Consider the following 18,893-nt stretch of genomic DNA (forward strand, 5'->3'; position numbering starts at 1 on the left):
CAAATAGTCTGTGAAGAACTACAAGGTCTTGCCCCATGCTGTCCCATTTTAGTTACCATTTAGTTATGTAGGCATTACACAAATGCCTCAAATTAGGACACCTTTGCTGTCTCAGTAGGTCGAGTGTATGAAAATTTGCTTTATGCAGAAGAAATAAATTCTAATTTATTGGTTACCAGAATCTTAATGTATGAAGGTTCTAAGTAAATATTTGATGAATTGATGGTAGCAGTGTTAATTTTTAAATGTTCCAAGCTCCTAGTTTTTTGGATTTGTTTTTTACAAAAGCCTTAAAGTTTGGTACTAAGGAAATCAAAGAATCAACTCCCACCATCATGCTTCAGGGAAAGGGAAAAATGTCTACCTTTTGGTCTAATCTGCCTCCCAGGTGAGCCTACAGGTACTAGAACTCTAACTGCAACTAGGATGGCACAGGGAAAATGCATGTATGTAATATGCTTGTCGGCTTCAGCAACAACTCATGTATACATACACATTTACTATATGTAAACAGGTCCCGTATCATACTTAAAACACAAGTGTTTGATCTATAAATATTTGATTCTTAGTATTTAAAATGCTTCTAATGTTTTAAAAGACAAAACTCCACCATGATATCAAATTGAACATTAAAATTATTCCCACAGCAACACTTATTTCAGAGAAACAATTGAGAAGTCAGTTATCTTAGTCACCACTAAAGGCACCTGGTGAGAAAAGCCTGAACTAAATTTTAAATATTAAAAAATTAAACAGACATCTAGCGCAGAGTTCAAACCTTTATGTTGAATTGTTTAAGAGTCATTACTGATTTCATGACGCTGATAAGTGTTTGAGATGAAATGATTTTTAAAAATGCAGAGAAAATGCTAACAGAATATTATATAGTTCCCCTAAAGATGCTTCTTCTAACCTCCAAGTATTAAATAAGATTGATCTAAATGTTAAGTACATATAAAGTATATATTTGCTAGTCATCTATAAATTTTAAGTACAATTCCAGTGATATACCTGTATCTTTTGGAAGAGAAGAACTAAACCTGCCGTTTCTTAGGCTAAGTAGACAATTCATAAGGTCCTTCCTTCCCCATTTATTCTGATTGCCAAGCTTTTGTTCAGTAAGCTCTTGGCATCTAGTAATTAACCAGTGACAGCAGACAGTAGTGACCAAGAAAGATGGAGAGAACGATGGTGTAAGACAGTATATAAGGACAGTAAGCCACTGTATTTGTGGAACCACTGCATGTCAAAACTCCTTAACTCTCTAACAAGGCATTTTTGGTCTTTTAAGATTAAGGACAGTCCTTACATAAGGGACTCAGTTTCAAACTAAAGTACATCAAAAAGCAAATTATACTTCACAAACAACTTTAAAGAGGTAGCCACAAACCCAGCTGTTTTAGATTGGCCTTCTAAATGAAGTCAGCACATGGATCCATGTGTGAGTGTCATGGACGTCAGTGATTATGTAACTGTAACTGAAAGAAAAAGGCACAGCTCTGCAGACACCCAAGAGAAGCTGGCATGTTTAATGTGGATGTAGAAGGGATAATGTCCATGGCAACTGATTGGAACACAACTGTCAGCAGCCTCAACGCAGGCTAAGACTGGGTTAAGCCCCAGGAGATGCAGAGAATGACTGAGGAAGCTGTGGTCTAAGGGCACAGTACAGAAGGTAGCTTGGAGTGTGCTGTGTTTCCTAGAGCCTTTTAAGTTGGGTGGGTGAGTAAAGGAGGGTGGAGGCAGGCTGTTCTACTTCCAATCCATGGATAAATCTCATTTTCTCAATGTAATACAGAGGCTGTTCTTCTATGATTGGCAAACACTATTTGTTCTTATCATGGAAACAGCATACTGCTATCAAGAAATAGGGAAAAGACAGTAAAAAAAATGTGTGGAAAGAATATGGAATACCATGCAGCCATAAAAAATGATGAGTTCATGTCCTTTGTAGGGACATGGATGAAGCTGGAAACCATCATTCTCAGCAAACTATCGCAAGGACAAAAAACCAAATGCCGCATGTTCTCACTCATAGGTGGGAATTGCACAATGAGAACACTTGGACACAGGAAGGGGAACATCACACACCAGGGCCTGCTGTGTGGTGGGGGGAGGGAGGAGGGATAGCATTAGGAGATATACCTAATGGAAATGACGAGTTAGTGGGTGCAGCAAACCAACATGGCACATGTATACATATGCAACAAACCTGCACATTGTGCACATGTACCCTAGAACTTTAAGTATAATAAAAAAAGTGTGGAAAGAATAATATGGGTTTCTAACTGAATGCTTGCTTTTGAAGAGCCCAAAAACAAACAAACAAAAAATTCTAAGAGCAGCAAACATCTACGTCTGTTATATTACTGAATTACTCTTTTTTAAAATCCTTATTTCATAGGAGAGATATTTACAATTTTGAATTACAACGTTTGAAAAACGTTGAAAATAACCTGAAAGGGGAAAGTTGACCTAAGCCATTTTATTCTCCTGAAAAAACCCCAAACTTTTGTATAATAGTAATCCCTGAACTGAGTATTTTTGAAGGTTTTTCAGATAATCTGATGTGCGAGGTTAGTTTGTTTTACTATTCAGTTGTTTGGAATAGTAGAGCATTATATGAGGCTCTTACTGGAGGCTTAATGGTATTAAGAGATTAAAAGCTTTCACATTGTTTGGATTTTACATCTATAAATAAAACAAGTTGTTATCATTTTGTAATATTTAGCTTACATACATTTTTGTGAGAGTTTTGTGGGACTTGGAAAGTGTATGGACTAGCATCAGACACAAATTATTTTTCCATCTTTCTCACTTGGAGTTTCAGGTAGCAGCATTTTAATCATCTCTTCCATTAAACCAAGATTACACAAAAGCGTTTGAGGACACTGAGGACTGGCACTTCTAATTTTGCTTCAGAAACCAGTACTCAAAATGTCTGGTTTGGAGGTCAGTTACACTGCTGTCTTTGTATAATCAGCCATTAAAAAATATTTTGGGGACATTTCTCAGAAGTCTCATCCCCATATTTTTGTTCTTAACACATCTCACCACAAACTCTACCACACCTATGGTTTGCAAACTTTGGGAAATGTCAGTATATGTCATTATCATGGTTATTAGTACTATTATTTGTTAAAAGCCCTTTGAAGGCAATTTATGTGACTTATATATAGTTAGTATTTTAATTTGGACATTGTCCAGTTATATGCAAAGATTAAAACTTGGCAGCTTCATTTTATAGAATTGGCATCTTTTAGATGGCTATGGGGACTGCTTGGTGTCTATAAATTATTATGTATATTTGTTGGACTGAAATCAAACTTAAAATCTTCCACATTTCAAGTGTTTTTATTCTGAGCAGTACATACAAAAAATAACGCCATAGTTGTGTCTAATTCTGTATAGTTCAGCACCCTCCACAGGCTGTCAATCTCTGGTTTGATCTACTTTTACCAGATTTAACAGATCCTTGAATTTACTTTACTGTCTATACTTCCTTTTTGCTCACATTGGAAATCAGACTAAACATGCATCTACTTCATTGAGGAACTCCAGATTGAGACATGCTGGGATTGACTCCATGGTTAGGGAAGATGGATGAAATGGAAACAAAACAGGAAACATTTGCTTGGCATCTAATAGCAGTTGCTGAGGGTCATTCTGCTCTTGTAGTTGTGCCTGGATCGTTTGTATAAAGGCCACTGTTACCTGTTCTTCAAATTCATTCAGGGGAGGCTAAACGTTTAAAATTTTGACAATCTGCTCGGTGCTGAGAGAGGCACACAGGGAGCAGATGGCCTCTGCATCCTCCTGGGTTTTCTTCTTTAATTGCAGGAGCTGGGCTGCTTGGATCAGAGGTTCCATGGTCTGAACTACTCCACTCTGGTGAAGGTTTCTTCCTCAAAGCCACTCCTCAAGCTGACTTATATTGTACCTGAGTTGCATGCCTGTGCTCCAAGAGCAGACGTCCTTCCGCAGGAGCAGGTCATTAAGAGTCACTGGGTTGATCATGAAGAAGAGCTGTTTGAATACCTGCAGGATGATCTCAGGGTCCAAGCCCTGGTCACACATGACTGTATGAAAGGCATTCATCTGGCGGATGATAGCTTCCAGGCGGTATGAGTTATCCCCATCTGCCATGCTGGAGGAGTGCTTCTGGGAGCCAGTGGGCTTCACACCAGATAGACCCTGAATGCTCTCATTTTCCAACATGGCAGAAACTATCATCAGCTGTAACACACCCTCGGCAATTTTAAAGAGCTGCTGGTAGATCTGAATGGAAAAGTCGCTCAGTACCTGACGGTATTCGGTGAGGTCAAATTTCTTAAGGCAGTGTTCGTTGTGCTTTGCCGTATTCTGAGTCATGAAGCCCTCATCCCCGCTGTACCGCTTCAGACAGTGAAGAAGGTGGCAGGTGTTGGATAACAGGAATGACGTCATCTCAAAGTCATCACTGTGCTTCTTCAGGACTTTCTTAGTGCCGTTGGTGGTGGAGGTCATCAGGGAGTGCACCTTGAGATCATCGTTGGTTTGGTCCGCGAGCCGGATGCACATGTAGAGGAGGTAGGCGGAGAGACAGGGCACTGTGTCCAACAGCATCTGGGGCTTCAAGTCTGTCACCAGGTTGAGGATGAGGAGGGCCTCGCCCTCTTTGTGGCACTCCAACATGCCCTGGAAATCATTTTCTTTCCACTGAACTGTGACCTGCCTGTTGAACTCATGGTGCTTCCTCTCACTCTGGGCCAACGCCTGGGCAGCTTCTTCATGTAAATCTTCAGTTGCTTTTAGAGCTTCCTCTCATTCTTTTCCTCTTACTTTATTTTTCACCAAAGAACTTCCTATCAACTAGTATGTTGAATATTTTGCTTATTAACTTTGTTTATTGTCTTCTCCCTCGATTAGAATATTAGCCACTTGAGGACAAGGATTTGAGCCTGTTACATTCACTGCTGAATTTTAGGCTCCTGGAAGATAACCAGCATTCAATAGAGACCACACAATAAATATATGTCAAATAAATGAGTCTGTAAGTTCATCAATTTATTTGCCCATATGCATTAACTTTTGCCCATATATATCCAATAACTCTTGTTATATGAAATCAACTGTACTATTTGCTTCCTGTAATAGTTTAAAAATACATATGTGTGTATATAAATATATACAGAGATCATAGACCTAACTCCATCTATATATGTGTGTATGTGATATATATAAATATATACACACATATATATGACTGACATATATATAAATATATACACACACATATATATGACTGACATATATATAAATATATACACACACATAGATATGACTGATATATATATCTATCTTGTGTAAGTGGAATCAGGCAGTATTCAAACATACTTTCAATTAGTAATGACTATAGTTTAAATAAGAGAAAGTTTAAAGATTCTGATAGTTTAAATAAGAGAAAGCAAACATCACTACTACTAGTATTTGGGGAAAAAGATTACAAATAGAGATATTATGATAAAAGCATACAATATTTTTTATGTTTGTGCACTTAGATCGATGTTCAAACTTTGGCTCACCTATACATGTATAGCACATTGGAATATGTGCTACAGTATGCCATTTATAAAGATGGAAAATAATAGTTTATAAACATTATTATTTATTTAGCAACATCATAAGCTTGGTTTCAAAAAAAATACCTGAATTACATAGCATAATCCCAGTGCTGGAGAACAGAACAGTAGCTGCCAAGGGTTAGGGTTGGCTGGAAGATATGATTAGTGAGGGATAACGTGAAAACATGTACTTTGTTTGTGGTGATAGAGCAGTTCTGCATCCAGATAATGGTAATGGTTACATAAATCCACACTTCATAGATCTATACACACACATCACACATACATTCAAACACATCTGTACATGTAAAATCCTTAGAAATATGAATAGGGTCTGAACCTAAGTTAATGGTATGGAAACAATGTCAATTTCCTGATTTTGGCAATGTACTAGGTTAAGTTATATATAATCATTGGGGAAAGTTGCCTGAAAATAGCATAGTCATTCATTTTACTTCTTTTTTTAACTTCTTATGAGTCAAATTATTTTAAAACAAAAGGTATTAAGCAAAGACAAAAATTTGAAAGTTCAAAAATCAAAGCCCATATGAATTTGGACATATTATTTGATTTCTTTTGTAGACCTTGATTTCTTCACCTGTAAAAATGGAATAATATTATGATTCCTATCTCATTATTGTCATGCTTAAATCATACCACTTAAGTAGGTGCCTGTATATATATATATATATATATATATATATATATATACACACACACACACACATATATCTATATATATGACTGACTTTGACTGACTTAGGTCTATGATTTAAGATGCGGAAATTGGAATTTACCAGACCATTTGTGAATTGATTTGTTCTTATGCTTCACCAACTGTCATGGTAAAGGACACCTTAGCCCCAGCTCATAGTATGAAAACACGTAAATGCTTCTATGTGCCCTAAATTTCTCTTGGTTAAGCTTTATACTTTTTTTTTTGTTTATGACACAGAAATATGATCACAAAGCACATGTGTACCACAATACAAATTTCATGTATTTTGTCTCTGTATCATGTTTTCTTTCCATTTATAAGTTAAAGTAAGCATATGAAATTACAGCTGTTTGGGAACAAAAGGATGGCAGTTTTTGCATGACTCAGGTTCCAAGCTTAATTTTCCTTTGTCATAGTGAGTTTGGGGTCCTGAGATTTTATTTTCCTTTCACACTTTCTACCAATATAAAGCTTCCTCATAGATGCCTTCTTTTTTCAAACATTAACAACCCTCGTGGTTTTCTCTCATTTTGAGTACAGAAAACATAATACTGTACAATAATTTTATCTGTCTTAAATACAAGACTGCTTATGATTCACTTAAAATAAAAAAATGGCTCCACGTTTCTGGCTTTTAGTTGGATTATGATTTCAACCCCCAAAATCAGAGCTTTTTAACCTTGAGTTTGAGTTTCACAGACCCAGTAAAGTGGAAATATAGACTTTTTCTTAGGACAGTGTTATGACACTCAAAAGAATCATGGCCAAACTTAATTACCTGTTGCAAACATCATTGCAGTTTTTTACTGAACTATCAGAGATTTTCTTGTGCCTATCACAGTGTATATGCTAAATACATATTACAGGGCCAGGCACGGTGGCCCATGCCTATAATCCCAATGCTTCGACAGGCCAAAGCAGGAGCATTGCTTGAGGCCAAGATTTTGACACCTGCCTGGGCAACATAGCACAACCCCATCTCTAAATTTTTTTTTTAATTAGCCAAGCATGGTGGCAGGTGCCTGTAGACCAAGCTACTTGGGAGGCTGAGATGGGAGGATCAATTGAGCCCAGGAGTAAGGTTACAGTGAACTATGATCACACCCCTGCACTTCAGCCTGGGTGACAGAGTGAGACCCTGATTCTAAAAATAAAAAATAAATTAAAAATACATAAATAAGTATTATGGAATCAACAAATAAATAAATTGAAAAAATGATTGAGTAAAATTACTTAGTAACGAGGCCTTTGTTGTCTATCCTTATATAAAATAAATCCCCAGGCCCCCACATCCCCATTACTGTTCTTATTTTTCTCCATACCATTCATAGTCATGTTATACTACATATGTATTTGTTGATGGTCTTTCTCTTACTGGTAGAATGTAAGCTCCATGATAGAAGAGGCGTTGTTGATGTTTTCCTTTGTATTTTTTTCACTGCTTAGTTCCCAGTGCACACAGTAAGCACACAATAAATATTTACTGTATGGATATTTAAGCAAGTCACTTCCCTCAATTTCTTCAAATTATTTATGTCACTTTGAAGGTAAAATCTCTCTTCTATACATCATTTTTCCTTCAATCTCCACTTTTAATATCTGTCACTGGCAAACGTAATAAGTATACTCATTGTTCAGGTCAATAATGAGAAATTTTAAGCACTTTATTAAATATTTATTGAGTGTTCCTCTATAATGGACACTCTACTATACATTTCTGCCTTACTTGTGGAATGTATTCAATGTAATTATGCCACACAGGTAGACTTCCAGATCCTTGTGTCAAACTTACTTTCCTTGGCTTTGTTGGAAAACACATACTGTTATGAAGCTCACTTTAAGGCAAATATTTCTTGAAAATCCAAAACTGATAGATATATGTATGTAGGTTTCCTTCTTATATGTCTTTTACAAGCAATGAAGTTGTATATCTCCTTTAGTGTTTAATGTGTTTCATCAGATAATGCCCTAGAAGTTTTATCAATTTTTCTGTCCACCTTTTGAAGGTGTATGAGAGTGAAAAAATGCAGTTTGCTGCTTCACTAATAAAACTAGGACAAACGCCATTCCAACTGAAATATGTGAAACACTTGGTTTTATTAATTTGAAGCATTTTAAACCTCTAAATTTGGACTCGAGTAAAGACATTTCATAGAAAAACTGAAATTTTTTTTGTTTATTTTTTAATCTTGATAACTTGTAATAGTTTACAGCCACAGTGGCAGCTTTTATATGTGTACATGCATTTAAATACAGTTTCATAAATAGCCATGTGGCAAAATATCTGCCACTAGGCAAAATAAAATATTGGCCACTAAATGAACATCTTTAAGTAATATTGAAAATAGATGTGAGGTAATTTTTTATCTAAAGTGACTGTAGTCTATATTAAGACATACTCACTGTAACAATTCAAGTTTTAAAATCCTTGTTTTATAACTCAAAAATGTGTCTTTTCCAAAAAACACATCTTTACATTTATTGCTATTGTACATTCATTTGGCAGGAAACAGGGATGTTTGATGTCTTGCAATGATAAAACAATCATATTCAATAGAAAATTATCTCACATTCTGCATGACTTTTGAACATTCTATAAGATAATTACATAAGTGAAAAACCAATTTGTAGATATCTGAGTGAGTACAACCATTTAATAAATGTGAATAAAGCATTTCAGAACATTTTAATGTACACTGCATTTTCTGATAGTAAGATTTTAGGTTAAAATAAGATTATACTTTAAAAAGCTTACCATTTTGAAAAAAATCATATCACTGTTGGCAATGCCTTTTTCATATTTGAGATGCTAGTCCAACATATTGCATATCCATTTGTTTTTGTTTGATTTTATTGTTATTACATTCATGGTAATACTAAAATACACACACACACAATTACTTAGGTTTTTTTTTTCAATAAAAAGCCCAAAGAAAAATGCTGACAACGTTCAGCTGAAATTTTGAAATTGGGTTTTATAATTCTGCCCACATAGCAAAAGCTGAAATGGTCTATGAAGATGTAGTTTTTGAAAGAATGAAGCAAGTAGTAAAACCAACAAAACCAAGTGAAAATTATACAAGGAAACACAATAATAAGTTAACAAAAAAAATACACTTTTTCTTCATGTTGACAAGACATGATTTATTCCTTTCTAATATTTTCCCATCTCTTATAAATATATAAGCTTGCTTGTTAATACTTTGTCTAACTCTAATTTTTATTCTGTTACCAATGTCATTAATACTTTATTTTTCTTTATTTCTCTTGTAAAGTGACTTCTGAACTTCCTAGTTTGTTTAAACTATTGCAAGGTCAGAAAACCAAACACTGCATATTCTCACTCATAGGTGGGAATTAAACAATGAGAATACTTGGACACAGGCAAGGGAACATCACACACTGGGGCCTGTCATGGGGTGGGGGGCTGGGGGAGGGAGAGCATTAGGAGAAATACCTAATGTAAATGACAGGTTAATGGGTGAAGCAAACCAACACAGCACATGTATACATATGTAACAAACCTGCACGTTGTGCACATGTACCCTAGAACTTAAAGTATAATAAAAATAAATAAATACATAAATAAAATAAAATGAATAAAAAAGAAATACAAACATATTAATCATAAGTAAATGAAACATCTGATAATCTCATTATGTCTGGTAGTAATGTCACCTCTGAGTATTTAAATATTCATCTACATATTTCTTTGCTAAATTTCCTTTTATTTCTCCTTTATATTAAACTTTTTTTAGAGAGCACAACTCCAAAGCATCTTTTATTAATACAGAAAGGTCATATTTAGCAAAAGACACAAGGCAGGGAAGTGTCAGGCCTGAGGCCTGAGCTGTGCTGAGGGACAAGGAGGATCCGGACAAGTGCTGGGAAGGGCTGAGTGGTGGGGGCTACAGAAAGTTCCAGTGGGCAACACTGTCGGCAGGTCATGGGTGGGACTCACGGGGACCTCGCTGCTAACTCTTGTTGAGTTGGTGGGGTGGGGTGGGGAGGGGGGTCCTTAGTGCTGCCACCTGGAGTGAGAACCGCCCCTTGGTTCCTGGAGGGCACCCATCAAGGGACACAGGACAGGAAGCCCAGGATGGTTAGTGCAACTAGGGATGAAGGCCAGGGAGAAGCAGGTGCTCTGGAGTCCAGACACAGAGGCCTAGGAGCTTCCTGTTAAGTGTGGGCGTTCCACTCTGTCTCTACCAGGCACTCTGACTAGGGATGGATGATACCTCTCTTCGGGCGCTTCACGGCGCTCTTGCTGCCAGCATAGGTGGGCCAGATCCCTTTGCCCATCTCCCCTGTGACCAACAGCAGTTCCGTGTAGGTGCTCTGGGAGCCCTGGGCACCAGGTGGTTTCATGGCCTGCACACAACCGATGGTAGGCGGTCCAAAGTCTTTAAACAGCGTTCTGAAAGGGGCAGTGGCTCCCGGCCCTGAGCCCGACGGCGACAGGACGCTTCCTGTAGGGACCGGAGTGCCTGGCCCAGGGGTGCTGGAGCCGGGGGTGCTGCTGGGGGCAGGGGTGGTAGGTTTGTAGGACATCCCCAACTCCTGGGCGCTGGGGAAGCCAGCAGGCTGCTCTTCAGGGGTTGGCTGTGGGACCGCTCAGCAGCGATCTGATTGGCAAGCAGGCTGCACGCCCCCTGGTAAATCTATATTAAACTTTTTAACTGCAATTTGCATTACTCTAAATACAGTTCAAATATTCTCCATGAAAATTTCACATTTGAGTTGAGACATCCTAAAATGTAAAATACACAATGGATTTCAAAGATTTCATATGAAAAAAGAATGCAAACTATGTCTAACAATTTTTATATTGATTACATATTGACCCAATATTTTGGATATATATTGGGTTAAATAAAATATACAATTAAAAAAATCATGCTACATTTTTGTTAAAAAATTTAAATAAACTATATATGAAATTATTTCTTGGGATAGAAAAGCGGACATGATTAAATATGTACTTAAACTTTTTTCAAAAACATATCTTTAAAACACATGTTCAAACACAACAAAAGTATTTTAATTTTGAATAGGTAAAATAAACTTATTCCTGCTAAAATTCAATCATGGCATGATTTCCTTTGTATGCATTTGAGGACTCTGTTTATAACCGAGATACAAACATAAAACTTTTGAAACTCTTCTAAGAATGTCTAACACAAATTACCTGTATAGATATCACGGCACAGACGATGCTGAGGCTGGACTGACTGAAGAAGAACAGGCTGAAGATGCTGTACTCGCACAGCAGCTGGCCCCCAGGTTACCCACCCTTCATGTACATGGCGATGGTCACCTGGCTCACCAGCAAAGTGAACAACAGGTCGGTGGCAGCCAGCCACATAACTGTGTAGAAGGTGGTCTCCTTCTGCTCCTTGCGCGACTTGCACAGCACCACGATGGCCACCAGGTTGCCCACCACCCTGAAAATGGACGGTCCCAGGCTGTCCAGCAGATCGGGCTCCAGGCCAAGGACACATTGGCCTGGGAAGGGGTTAACATGACAGTGGCTGGTGGTACGCAGCTCTGGAGTGCGAAGCTGAGTCTGGAGATGGCAGAAGAGAGACAAAGCCACCATGAGTGAAATGACCATCTGCAGGGCATTAGACCCACGCCCAGGAAACGGGATGTTAACATGACAAGGGAGGAACTCAATCCCACTCTCTGGATTGCAACCACTTACCAACGGCAGCCACCCAAATCTCCAGGCTCTCTCTGCTCCTGCCAGCAGCACACCCTTGCTGATCTTAATATTTATAAACTGAGCCTCCCATTCCTCTTCCTCCCCCCAACCTATCTCACTCCACTGACAAGACCCATCTCCAGGGAAAGGTAGCTCCCTAGTATTATTCCCGACAGATTCTGAGTTAATAAAATGCACATTGAAACCCTGGAAGACAATTTGGAAAGCGCTCTCTTTCCTCCTTGGCTCCCCTGGCAGCGCCCCATCTCCGCGCCCTTTGCCCGATGGCCCACATCCCATGTCATGTGTAGTGGCCCCAGTGATGGGGCCTAAGACAATGAAACCTAAGACTAATTGGTGTACCTGAGGAAGAAGTGAATTCTAAAAGCTAGGAAAACATATTTGGGGGAATAATCAAGGAAACCTTCCATGGCCTAGACATCCAAATAAAAGAAGCACAAATAACACCTGGGAAATTCATCACAAAAAGATCTTAGCCTAGGCACATTGTCATTGGGTCATCCAAAGTTAAGACAAAAGAAAGAATCTTAACAGCTGTGAGACAGGAGCACTAGGTAACCTATAAAGGAAAACCTATTAAACTAACAGCAGATTTTGCAGCAGAAACCTTAAAAGCTAGATGGGATTGGGGCCCTTTCTTCAGCCTCCTCAAACAAAACAATTATCAGCCAAGAATTCTGTATCTAGCAAAACTAAACATCATATATGGAAGAAAGATACAGTCATTTTCAGACAAACAAATGCTGACAGAATTTGCCATTACCAAACCAGCACTGTAAGAACTGCTAAAAGGAGCTCTAAATCATGAAACAAACCCTGGAAACACATCAAAACAGAACTTCATTAAAGCATAAATCACACAAGACCTATAAAACAAAAATACAAGTTAAAAAGCAAAAACAAAAAACAAAAACAAAGTACAGAGGCAACAGAGAGCATAATGGTACCTCACTTTTTAATACTAATGTTGGTTGTAAATGGCTTCAATGCTCCACTTACAAGATACAGAACCACAGAATGGATAATAACTCACCAACTAACTATCTGCTGCCTTCAGGAGACTCACCTAACACATAACGACCTACATAAACTTAAGGAAAGTGGCAGAAAAAGGCATTTCATGCAAATGGACACCAAAAGCGAGCAGCGGTAGCTATTCTCATATGAGACAAAACAAACTTTAAAGCAACAGTAGCTAAAAGAGACAAAGACAGTATATAATGGTAAAGGTCTCATTCAACAGAAAAACATGACAATCCTAAACATACATGAACCTAACACTGGAGCTCCCAAATTTATAAACAATCACTAGTAAACATAAGAAATAAGATAGACAGCAACACAATAATAGTGGGGGACTTCATTACTCCACTGACAGCACTAGACAGGTCATCAAGACAGAAAGTCAACAAAGAAACACTGGATTTAAACTATACTTTGGAACAAATGGACTTAACAGATATATAAGAACATTTCATCCAACAACCACAGAATACACATTCCATTCAACAGCACATGGAATTTTCTCCAAGACAGACCATATGATAGGCCATAAAACGAGTCTCAATAAATTTAAGAAAATTGAAATTGTACCACGCACTCTCTCAGATCACAGTGGAATAAAACTGAAAATCAACTCCAAAAGGAATCTTCAAAACCATGCAAATACATGGAAATTAAATAACCTGCTCCTGAATGAGCACTGGGTGAAAAACAAAATCAAGATGGAAATGGAAAAAATTTCTTTGAACTGGATGACACAACCTATCAAGACCTCTGGGATACAGCAAAGGCAGTGCTAAGAGGAAAGTTTGTAGCCCTAAACACCTATGTCAAAAAGTATGAAAGAGCACAGACAATCTAAGTTCACATCTCAGAGAACTGGAGAAGCAGGAACAAGCCAAACCCAATCCCAGCAAACAAAGGAAATAACCAAGATCAGAGCAGAACTAAATGAAATTGACACAGCAACAACAACAACAACAAATACAAAACATGAATAAAACAAAAAGTTGGTTATTTGAAAAGATAAACAAAATCGATAGACCATTATAAGATTAACCAAGAAAAGAAGAGAGGAAATCCAAATAACCTCACTAAGAAATGAAACAGGGGATATTACAACTGACACCACTGAAATATTAAAGATTATTCAAGGGTACTATGAACACCTTTTGGCACATAAACTAGAAAACCCAGAAGAGTTGCATAAATTCCTGGAAAAATACAACCCTCCTAGCTTAAATCAGGAAGAAGTAGATACCCCAAGCAGACCAATAAAACAAGCAGCAAGATTGAAATGGTAATTTTAAAATTACCAACAAAAAAAGCCGAGGACCAGACAGATTCACAGCAGAATTCTACCAGACATTCAAAGAATATTTTCTTTCATTCAAAGAAGAAATGATACCAATCCTTTCACACTATTCCACAAGACAGAGAAAGAAGAAACACTCCCTTCTTTCTATGAAGCCAGCATCACCCTAATACCAAAACCATGAAAGGACATAACCAAAAAAGAAAACTACAGACCAATATCCATGATGAACACAGATGCCAAAATCCTTAACAAAATACTATCTAACTGAATCCAACAACATATCAAAAAGATAATCCACCATGATCAAGTGGGTTTCATACCAGTGACACAGGAATGGTTTAACATATGCAAGTCAATAAATGTGATACACCAAATAAACAGAATTTTTTAAAAACTCACATGATTTTATCAATAGATGCAGAAAAAGCATTTGACAAAATCTAGCATTGCTTTATGATTAAAGCTCTCAGCAAAATAGGCATACAAGGAACATACCTTAATGTAATAAAAGCCATCTATGACAGACCCACAGCCAACATAATACTGAATGGGGAAAAGGTGAAAGCATTCCCTTTGAGAACTGGAACAAGATGAAGAGCCTACTCTCACCACTCCTCTTCAACATAGTACTGGAAGTCCTAGCCAGAGCAATCAGACAAAAGAAGGAAATAGAGGAAATCCAAATCGGTAAAGAGGAAGTCAAACTGTTACTGGTTGCTGATGATATGATCTTTTGCCTTGAAAGCCCTACGGACTCCTCTAGAAAGCTCCTAGAACTGATAAAAGAATTCAGCAAAGTTTCCAGATACAAGATTAATTGACACAAATCAGTAGCTCTTCTATACATCAACAGCTATCAAGCTGAGAATCACATCAAGAACTCAACCCCTTTTACAATAGCTGCAAAAAACAAACAAACAAAAAACAAACAAAACTTAGGAATATACCTAGCAAAGTAATCAAAAGACCTCTACAATGAAAATTACAAAACACTGCTGAAAGAAATCATAGATGGAGCCAAGCACATTGGCGCATGCCTATATTCCCAGCTACTCGGGAAACTGAGGCAGGAGAATCGCTTGAACCCGGGAGGCAGAAGTTGTAGTGAGCCGAGATAACACCATTGAACTCCCACCTCAGCGACAAGAGCGAAACTACCTCTGAAAAAGAAAAAAAAAAAAAAACAAGAAAGAAAAGAAATCATAGATGACACAAACAAATGGAAACACATCCCCATGCTCATGGATGGGTAGAACTAATATTGTGAAAATTACCATTCTGTTAAAGGCAATCTACGAATTCAATGCAATCCCCATCTGAATACCACCATCATCCCTCACAGAATTACAAAAACAATTCTAAAATTAATATGGAACCAAAAGAGTGCCATGTAGCCAAACCAAGGCTAAGCAAAAAGAACAAACCTGGAGGCATCACACTACTTGATTTCAAACTGTACAATAAGGCCATAGTTACCAGAACAGCATGGTACTGGTTTAAAAATAGGCACATAGACCAATGGAACAGAAGAGAGAACTCAGAAATTAACCCAAATACTTACAGCCATCTGATCTTTGACAAAGCAAACAAAAACATAAAGTGGGGAAAGGACACCCTTTTCAACACATGATGTTGGGATAATTGGCGAGCCACATGTAGGGGAATAAAACTGGATTCTCATCTCTCACCTTATACAAAAATCTACTCAAGATGGATTAAGAACTTAAACCTAATTCCTGAACTGTAAAAATTCTAGAAGATAACACTGGAAAAACCCTTCTAGACATTGGCATAGGCAAGGATTTCATGACCAAGAACCCAAATGCAAATGCAATAAAAACAAAGATAAATAGCTGGGACTTAATTAAACTAAAGAGCTTTTGCATGGCAAAGGGAACAGTCAGCAGAGTAAATAGACAAATCGCAGCGTGGGACCCCTGACCCTGACCCTGACCCCTAACCACTGACCCTGACCCCTAACCCCTGACCCAAACCCTAACCACTATCCCTAACCCTAACCCCTAACCCCAACCCTCACCCTAACCCAACCCTAACCCCTAATCCCTAACCCCTAACATCTCTTAAACCCTAACTCTAAACGTTGACTCCTAACCCCTAACTCTGACCCCAATCCCTATCTCCAACCCCTAACCCTAAACTTAACCCCTAACCCCTAACCCTAACACCAACCTTAACCCTAGGTTCTTTACTAAGTTTGTATTGACTATGTCAATGTTGATTATTATGATGGCTGCCTTTGGACTGCACGGCAGCGAGGGGATTGCGGATCTTATATTAATATTTTTGAATTGAGGCAGCGCATTAGCATTACAGGTGCTTTTTACATGAGCAATGGGGGTGTCATACTTTGGGTGTCATGTCTGCATTAGGAATGCCGCATTTGTCTTCCGAGGCTGCGGTGTGGATCTCGCACTGCGGCCGCCTCGCCTTGGCTGGGGAGAATCTCGGTGGGCAGGATTCAGAGGGGCTTTTGGTTTCCCGTTTTCCACACTGAACCCTTCTAACTGGTCTCTGACCCTGATTATTCAGGGCTGCAAACAGGAAGGATTTTATTCACCGTTGATGCGGCCCCGAGTTGTCCCAAAGCGAGGCAGTGCCCCCAAGGTCTGTGCTGAGGAGAAAGCTGCTCTGCCTTCGCGGTGTCCCCCGGGTGTGTGCTGAGCAGAACGCAGCTCCGCCCTCGCGGTGCCCCCGGCCCGCCCGCCCGGGTCTGTGCTGAGGCGAACACTGCTCCGCCTTCTCTGTATCTCCGAAGTCTGTGCAGAGGAGAACTCAGCTCCGCCCTCGCGATGCTCTCCGGGTCTGTGCTGAGGAGAAGGCAGCTCCGCCCTAGCAAAGGCAGAGCGCCCTTCGCAAAGGCAGAGGAGCAGAGCGCCAGCACAGGCGCGGAGGGGGCGCAGGGCGCCGGCGCAGGCGCGGAGAGGCGCAGAGCAGGGCAGGTGGCACCAACAGCGGGTCCCTCAGGCCTCAAGCGCATGCATTCCAGTGGCCACCCAGACCATGCTCCGCCGACTGGGCGCCCAAGCTGCAGTCGCCCTCTGTGTGCAGGCAGCAGCTGCCTGGCAACCCCCGAGCTCGCTCGCGCTGCCAGCATCGCAGAACCAGGGCCAGGTGTCCCAGTGGCTGCGGCCAAGCCAGGCATTCTGACCGGCGGCGGCGGCTGCACAGGAGCGAGAACTGAGAACCCGCCGCTCAACCCCACACGGGGTGACTGCTGAGGGCCCATACCAATGGCCCCGATCTCCCTCAGGTGGAGGACTGGGCGGGAGGCACAGCCTGGGGGCCCTCAGGCTGGGCGCGCTGGCGATCCCGAGGCCGACCAGGCCATGCACCTCCAGCCCGCCTGGGCACCCAAGCTGCAGCCGCCTTCTGTGTGCAGGCAGCAACCTCCAGGCAACTCCCGAGTCCGCCCTCACTTCCCACATCTCGGAACGAGGGCCAGATGTCCCTGTGGCTGCGGCCAAGCCAGGCGGTCTGCCCTGCAGCAGCTGCACGGGGGCGGGAACCGGCCCTCAGCCCTATCCCCCGTGGCTGCAGAGGGCCCTTGGCTAGAGGTGTCGAGCTCTGGCATAGGAGGAGCCGGGCGGGGGCAGGGTCTGGCGGGCTCTCAGGCCAGGGGCACTTGCGATCCAGAGGCCGCCCAGGCCATGCTCCACCACCTGGGCGCCCAGCTACAGGCGCCAGGCAACTCCCAAGCTGGCTGGCGCGCCCAGCCTCGCAGACCCGGGCCTGGATATCGCCGTGGCTGCGGCCAAGCCAGGCGGTCTGCCTGGCGGCGGCTGCACCGGGGCAGGAACCGACCCTCAGCCCCATCCCCGGTGGCTGCGGACGGCCCCTGGAGCGGCCCCGACGTCTCTTCGGAGGAGAAGAGGGGCGGGAGTCACGGCCAGGCAGGCCCTCAGGCGGGAAGGGATGCGCGCCTGCGATTCTGGGACTTACAGCACCAGCCCAGGAGAACCCGGAAGCCAGCAGCTCCTGTTTCTCTGTGTGATTCTGTGAGGAACCACCAAATTGTTTTCCACGGCAAGTGCATCATTTTCTATTCCTAGCAGCCAGTTCATGAGGGCTCCAATTTCTCCACCTCCTTAGCAACATTGATTTTCTGTGTCGTTGTTATGAAAGCCTTACTAGTGGATGCAAAATGGTATCTCATTTGGGTTTTGTCTTGCATTTTATTAATGAATAACGGTGTTTAGCATCTTTTCTTATCCGTCTTAGACATTTGTGTATCTTCTTCGGAGAAATATCTATTCAAGTCCTTTGCCTATTTTTTAATTGGGATGTTAGAAATTCTGATGTTGAGTTGTGGGATATTAAGCTTTTATCAGATACACACTTTGATTTTATCAGATACATATTTTCTCACATATTATCGGTTGTCTTTTAACTCCCTTGATAGTATCCTTTGATGCATAAAGGTTTTTTATTTTGATGAAATCTAATTTACGTGTATTTTCTTTTGTTATCTGTGCTTTTCTGTCATATTTCAAAATACACTTAAAACTC

General features: G+C 40.4%; 3 protein-coding genes across 3 annotated transcripts; 1 reads left to right on the forward strand and 2 right to left on the reverse strand.

The window, feature by feature from the left end:
* Positions 1-376: 376 nt before the first annotated feature.
* LOC129137935 (unconventional myosin-Vb-like) lies at positions 377-6,179 on the reverse strand. The gene has a single exon (XM_063796155.1). It carries the CDS (start codon positions 4,672-4,674, stop codon positions 3,907-3,909), a length of 768 nt encoding a protein of 255 aa, XP_063652225.1. The 5' UTR covers positions 4,675-6,179; the 3' UTR covers positions 377-3,906.
* A 4,277-nt stretch (positions 6,180-10,456) lies between these two features.
* LOC129137870 (cyclin-dependent kinase 2-associated protein 2-like) lies at positions 10,457-10,954 on the reverse strand. Its single transcript, XM_063796157.1, has one exon. It carries the CDS (start codon positions 10,870-10,872, stop codon positions 10,543-10,545), a length of 330 nt encoding a protein of 109 aa, XP_063652227.1. The 5' UTR covers positions 10,873-10,954; the 3' UTR covers positions 10,457-10,542.
* Positions 10,955-17,631: 6,677 nt separating this feature from the next.
* LOC129137881 (uncharacterized) lies at positions 17,632-18,503 on the forward strand. The gene has a single exon (XM_054672125.2). The coding sequence runs from the start codon at positions 17,714-17,716 to the stop codon at positions 18,434-18,436; it is 723 nt and encodes a 240-aa protein (XP_054528100.1). The 5' UTR covers positions 17,632-17,713; the 3' UTR covers positions 18,437-18,503.
* Positions 18,504-18,893: the final 390 nt, after the last annotated feature.

This window comes from Pan troglodytes, chromosome 17 (assembly GCF_028858775.2).
Source record: "Pan troglodytes isolate AG18354 chromosome 17, NHGRI_mPanTro3-v2.0_pri, whole genome shotgun sequence".
Lineage (NCBI taxonomy): Eukaryota > Metazoa > Chordata > Mammalia > Primates > Hominidae > Pan > Pan troglodytes.